Consider the following 5,543-nt stretch of genomic DNA (forward strand, 5'->3'; position numbering starts at 1 on the left):
ATTCAACAATTCAACAAATTAATTTAATTAAACCACAACTTCTTTCAAACTGTTGTGATTTAATACAAGACCAATATGGTAATTTTGTTATTCAACATTTGATGGAAAATGACCCAACAATTATTTCAGACATTATTCAAAAAATTAAAGATGATGTTGTATTTTATTCTAAACAAAAGTTTAGTTCAAATGTAGTTGAAAAGTGTTTGAAATGTTCAACAGAAAATGAAAGACAACCATTACTTGATATATTATCACAACCTGAATCTCTTGATGCATTAGTTGAAGATCAATATGGAAATTTTGTCATTCAAGCATTCCTTGATGCTCTTCCAGAAAAGACAAAAGAAGAAATGGCTCATCAAATTATTCCTCTAATCCCTTCAAACAGTCAATTCTCATATCATGTCGAGAAGAAACTTTTACAATCATTCACAAAATAATTCTTTAATTCTACTCATTGTTTTTAAAGTAATCTTCATCTTTGTTATCATAATGTCACTAAAGTATTTTTTTTCCAAAAAACAATAAAGTCTATGTTTTATTCTAATTTTTTACAACCAAAATTTATCTTCTTGATACTCTGATTATTGTTCAGAACTACTGTAATATGGTGAGGTTTTTTAACAATAATTTTTTTTGACAATTCTTGGTTGAAGTAACAACACCATATCTATGTATTTCCTGAACGTTACAGTTCCAATTATTTTATTAAAGATTCTTGAGTTGATTAGAAAATGAAGTGTCATAACCACTATCAATATAATGCAAAGTTTTTGATAGAAAATTAAAATTTTGTGACGTTTGTAACCAAAGTGAATAAAGAAAGTTAAATTTACAATGTTGACAAAAGAAAGTTAAGAGAAAGAGACTTGTTTTTAAAAAAAATATATATATAGAAACATAGAAAAAAAAGAAAGTTTAGTGTTATGAATTTGGTTATTGTTGTAGAGAATTAGATTAGATTTAAAAATAGAAAGAGTCTATAACATAAAGAAAAAATAAACAAAAGAAATGTATTTGAAAATGATTAACTTTATTACTTGTGTTTAAATGGTTGACCAATACAACAAAAAGCTGAGACTAGTACAGTTAGTTGAAAATTCTTTGAAGAAACAACACATGCCTCTATTAATATTGGTATGAAGTAATTTTAGAATGAGTAGGATTAAATAACGTGTTCAAGAATTGCTGTCATTCTTTTCATAAAATACTACTCATATATAAGTAACAGCAATAATAAGTTGTTACAAATCATTTAAAGTGAGACACACTAAGGTTAATAAAAATTATAACCTTAGAAAACTCGAAAAAAAGATTCAATAAAAATAGAAATATCAAAAAAAAAGAATAACGAAAAAAATAGTTGTAAGAAAATAAATTGAAGAATAAAAATATCATGTTCTGAAAACAGAATTGATAGATGAAGACCATCCTTCAAAATCAGAACCAAACCCGAAGAGTAGTGATATTGTCTTTTCTTTTTTTCCATCTGGGATAGCAAAAGTAATAACATCAGTAATATCTTTAATCTTTTTCATTTTCTTGTTATCGACTAAGTGACAATCACCTTTCTTACAGACAAACTTAATGTCGTACAACTTTTTATTTTTCTTACTTTGGGTTAAAACAAAGAATGCATCTGACATTAAGACACATTGATAGATAGCTTTAGATTTTTCTTTGATGTTTAGTGTACCTTCTCTAATAAATTGTCGTTGTGAATTTGGTTCAATTCCAATAATAACGTCGTTATAATGACTAAGAAACTTCTTATCTTGAATAATCTTTTTAGCTGAATTAAGTTTTACTGTTAATCCACGACCATCATCTAATGCTTGTTTCAAATAATCATACTCTTCAATTGGAGGAGTGGCTTTTAATAATGACTCCAGTAGTAAAACATAACGTGGTAAACGTTGAACTGGAAGAATTAAAAAGTTAGCAAGAATCAAACATTGTCCTGCCCAAGTTGTAAGTTGGTCTTTGATAATTTTAGGCTTCTCACTAAAATCAAATTGAATACCATCATCTGCTTCAACAAGATAACGAGCATAAGCATCATACACTTCTTTCCAGTTGAAAAAATCAATGAAAATATCTGCAATAGAAACAAATGCCTCTTCTTTTTGGCTTAACCATCTCTCAGATATTTTCTTAAATAAACGTGTATGAATCTCGTAAACGTCTTTAAAGTTAGAGAATAATGTGTCAACATCTTCTGGAAGGTTTTGTTGGAAAAATGGGAGCATAACATCTAAACATTGTTTCATAGACTCAACATATGTTTTTTCTGTTGTATACATTTCTTGAATGATGTGGAATCGTTTAGCTTTCTTTAAGTTAAATTCAGAAAGGATTTTCATTTGTTCTTCATTAGGATTAGATTGACCCAACAAAGTTTTAAGATCAGTAACAGACATTCTATTTGATTTCTTCATAACAGGAGCACTTTGTGCAACAGAAGGAAGATGGGTTCTATTACTACCAATAATTGATCTTCTAGTATTAGCCCCAGTATGATCATTGATACCAAGTTTAAATTTCAAATCTGTTTGTGTTGATTTTTCAACTTCTTGTTCTTGGTGTTGTTCTTGTTGTGCTTGTTTAGCAACAACAAGAAGTCTTTCAGATTCTGTTCTTTTAGCTTCAGGAGTTGGAACTGCCATAGTTTCCTTAATTTTTTTAAGTAATTCAATATTTTTATCATTGTTCAATACTTGAATAATTGATTTTCCTATGGCTTTTGTTGAAAGACCAATTTTAGAGTCTTGACAAATTGTATCAATTGCATGAACACAATCTAAAACCATAAACTCCATTTGAATTCCTTCATAAGAAATTAAATACCTAACAATACCAAACAATGAAGATACAATTTGAGTATCAAACTCTTGATAGTGTTTGAGTAAATTAGTAATTTTATCAGTTAACCCAACCATCTTCATATGAGGATATAACCTTTTTTCATATAAACAACTAAATAATGCATTAACAGCCCAAGTAAAACTTTGTTGTGTTGTTTGCTCATTAAATGGATAATCAAGATAATTAAATAATTCATAAATAAGACCAGACTCAAGAAATTCTAACTCATGACCACGAACTAATGAAATTCCATAAGTAATTGCCATTAATAATTCAGCAAGTTCTCCTTTTGCTCTAGACATTAAAGAAGTCATTGTTGGCAAAAATAATTCTTGAGCAAATAATATTTTAACAAAAACTGAACGGATTCTTTCATCAGGTTGAATAAGTAACTGATACAATAATTTACATCCAGTAATATTTTCAAATTCATCTGAAGAAGTAAGCATTTGGACTGCTTTTTCAATACCATGAGCCTTAAGAAACATTACTTGTCCACGAGAATTTGTTGGTTGAATGATATTAGTAATTGTAGAAGAAGCTAATATCCTGTTTTGGTTTGATGGTTCAACAATAGCCATTAATGGTGATAATAAAGGATTAAAGCTATCTATAACATTTGTATTATCATAAATAATATTAGCTATAAAATGTAATAATTCTTGTACTTGAGTACTTGACATTGCAAAAGAAGAATTAAGAGCATCAGTTAATCCACCAATTAATTGACGGTCATATAAAATAGAATACTCAGCAAAAGAAGAAGATGTAAAGAGATCATCTAAAATATGAATAACACAAATACAAATTGATGTCCAATCCTCAAGATGAGGACAACAGATTAAATGGGAAATAAACCCAGAATGAGCGCAATACAACATTTCTCTAAATGCTGGTTGTTCTAATCTTTCATTAATAATATCCAATCCTCTACCATAAGTATCATCATTATGAAGGATATCAAAAATCCTTTGAAAGACTTTTTCTTGTTGTTCAGATAATTGTTTTATGAGGCAGTTTTGAAGTGACATAATCATTTCAAATCCAGTTCTTCTTTAAAATAAAAAAAAATAAATAGAAACATGAGTAACTTCTTATTTTTATTATTTCGTTAGTGTATTTTTATTGGGATGTTCTTTAAATAAAACGATTCAAAAATGATAATTCTAATTTTCAAAGTAAAAGAAATAAAAAAAAACTATTTATTTTTTAATGATGTTTTCTCTTCAAAACAGAACACCTACAGATGAACTTCAAAAATTATTTGATTCAGTAACTAAAGAAATTAATTCTATTAATTTAATTGATAAATCAAATTATTATTACCCACAGCATACTAAAATTATGGAAATTGTTTCAATCCAAGAAGGTACTTTAACAGTAAAATCAGAGTTTTGTATTAATGAAGATTGTTATATTTATTTATACATTCATGGAGAACATTCTTATTTTCAATATACAACAATTAAAAGTAATAATTCTCAAGTAATTCTTTCAACTTTTAAATTATCACAAGAATTTGGTAATATTGATATTAAATTCTTTTGTGGTAATCATGAAATTTATCAAATTTTAAATGTACCTTTAACTGAAAATAAAGAAATTCTTTATACTATTAATGAAGATACTATCATTCTCACTTTTAAAAAACATTCTATTACTTCTGGTAATATACTTCGCTTTTATAAAGCTAATGACTGCTTAAATGATTCTCCAGTTGTTAAAGAAATTAAATTATTTGAAGGAACAATTAAAATGGGAATTTCTTTTCCTCATGGTAAATACGTAATGAAATGGTTTGAAGAAGACATTCATAAACATTATACTCCATATCATTCTTCAATTGAATTTTTGATTTATCTTCATTTTCACTTATTAAAATTATTTAAAAAAAATTAATTGTTAAATAAATGATGTTTCATTTTATTTGTTTTTTTTTAATTCTCATTGAATGAATTTAGTTTTATTATGCTTAACAACTTATTCTTTTATTAACTTGTAACTAACTGATCTACATTCCTTTTCCCTTAAAACAAAATTAAAATTCCTTTTAATCTTTTTTTTACTTTTGTTTTATCATTTTAAATTCAAAAGTAATTAACATAAATGAAAATGTTTTATAATTTTAATAATGAATCAAATCTGACTAAAAAAAAATTACTTTGTAGTACTTATTATTGATAATAGAATTATATTATACTTAATAATTTGCAAATAAAAATACTTACAGTTTTTCTTCTAAATTTTATAACATTTGTAAGTTAGTGGGAAATATAATGAAATGTATTATTACCAAATTACATAATATTAATTGCTATGCTCGTATTAAATTATAGCAACTTAAATAATAACCATTTAACAAATGTAGGTATTTGCAATTAAATTACAGTTTTTATATTGAGATATTCTGTTTTGTTCTATAACAAAACTCTAATTAAAATATAAATAACATAAATACTTTCTATTACTGTTTTGTAATTCATGAATTCCATTAATCTATAAAAGGAAAACGGTGATTCTTATGAAAAGACTGACTCTTACACAACCTTAGGAGATATACTAACTTTATAAAAACTCATATCAAAAGGAAAAATTATAATTCATATTAAAGATCAAGTGATAATAAAGTCTTATGTTTTTTAGTGAGAATTAATTACTAATTTGTATGTAATTTG

General features: G+C 25.9%; 4 protein-coding genes across 4 annotated transcripts in view; 3 read left to right on the forward strand and 1 right to left on the reverse strand.

Moving 5' to 3' along the window:
- EHI_039360 (pumilio family RNA-binding protein) overlaps positions 1 to 27 on the forward strand; it is a gene marked incomplete at both ends in the record, with an annotated part of 789 nt that extends 762 nt beyond the window's left edge. Inside the window, one exon of the mRNA XM_001913970.1 lies at positions 1 to 27. This exon is cut by the window's left edge and continues 762 nt beyond it. Coding sequence (XP_001914005.1) covers positions 1 to 27 — 27 coding nt within the window.
- A 74-nt stretch (positions 28 to 101) lies between these two features.
- EHI_039470 (pumilio family RNA-binding protein) lies at positions 102 to 443 on the forward strand (the record flags this gene model as incomplete). The annotated part of the gene is made up of 1 exon (XM_001913971.1): positions 102 to 443. The coding sequence occupies one exon, from the start codon at positions 102 to 104 to the stop codon at positions 441 to 443; it is 342 nt and encodes a 113-aa protein (XP_001914006.1).
- Positions 444 to 1,397: 954 nt separating this feature from the next.
- On the reverse strand, positions 1,398 to 3,905 carry EHI_039480 (Rho guanine nucleotide exchange factor, putative; the record flags this gene model as incomplete). The annotated part of the gene is made up of 1 exon (XM_648676.1): positions 1,398 to 3,905. One exon carries the CDS (start codon positions 3,903 to 3,905, stop codon positions 1,398 to 1,400), a length of 2,508 nt encoding a protein of 835 aa, XP_653768.1.
- Positions 3,906 to 4,080: 175 nt separating this feature from the next.
- EHI_039490 (uncharacterized protein) lies at positions 4,081 to 4,767 on the forward strand (the record flags this gene model as incomplete). The annotated part of the gene is made up of 1 exon (XM_001913972.1): positions 4,081 to 4,767. One exon carries the CDS (start codon positions 4,081 to 4,083, stop codon positions 4,765 to 4,767), a length of 687 nt encoding a protein of 228 aa, XP_001914007.1.
- Between the last annotated feature and the right edge of the window lie 776 nt (positions 4,768 to 5,543).

The sequence above is a fragment of the Entamoeba histolytica genome, genomic scaffold, assembly GCF_000208925.1.
Source record: "Entamoeba histolytica HM-1:IMSS scf_1104750516873 genomic scaffold, whole genome shotgun sequence".
In the NCBI taxonomy this organism is placed as follows: Eukaryota; Evosea; order Mastigamoebida; family Endamoebidae; genus Entamoeba; species Entamoeba histolytica.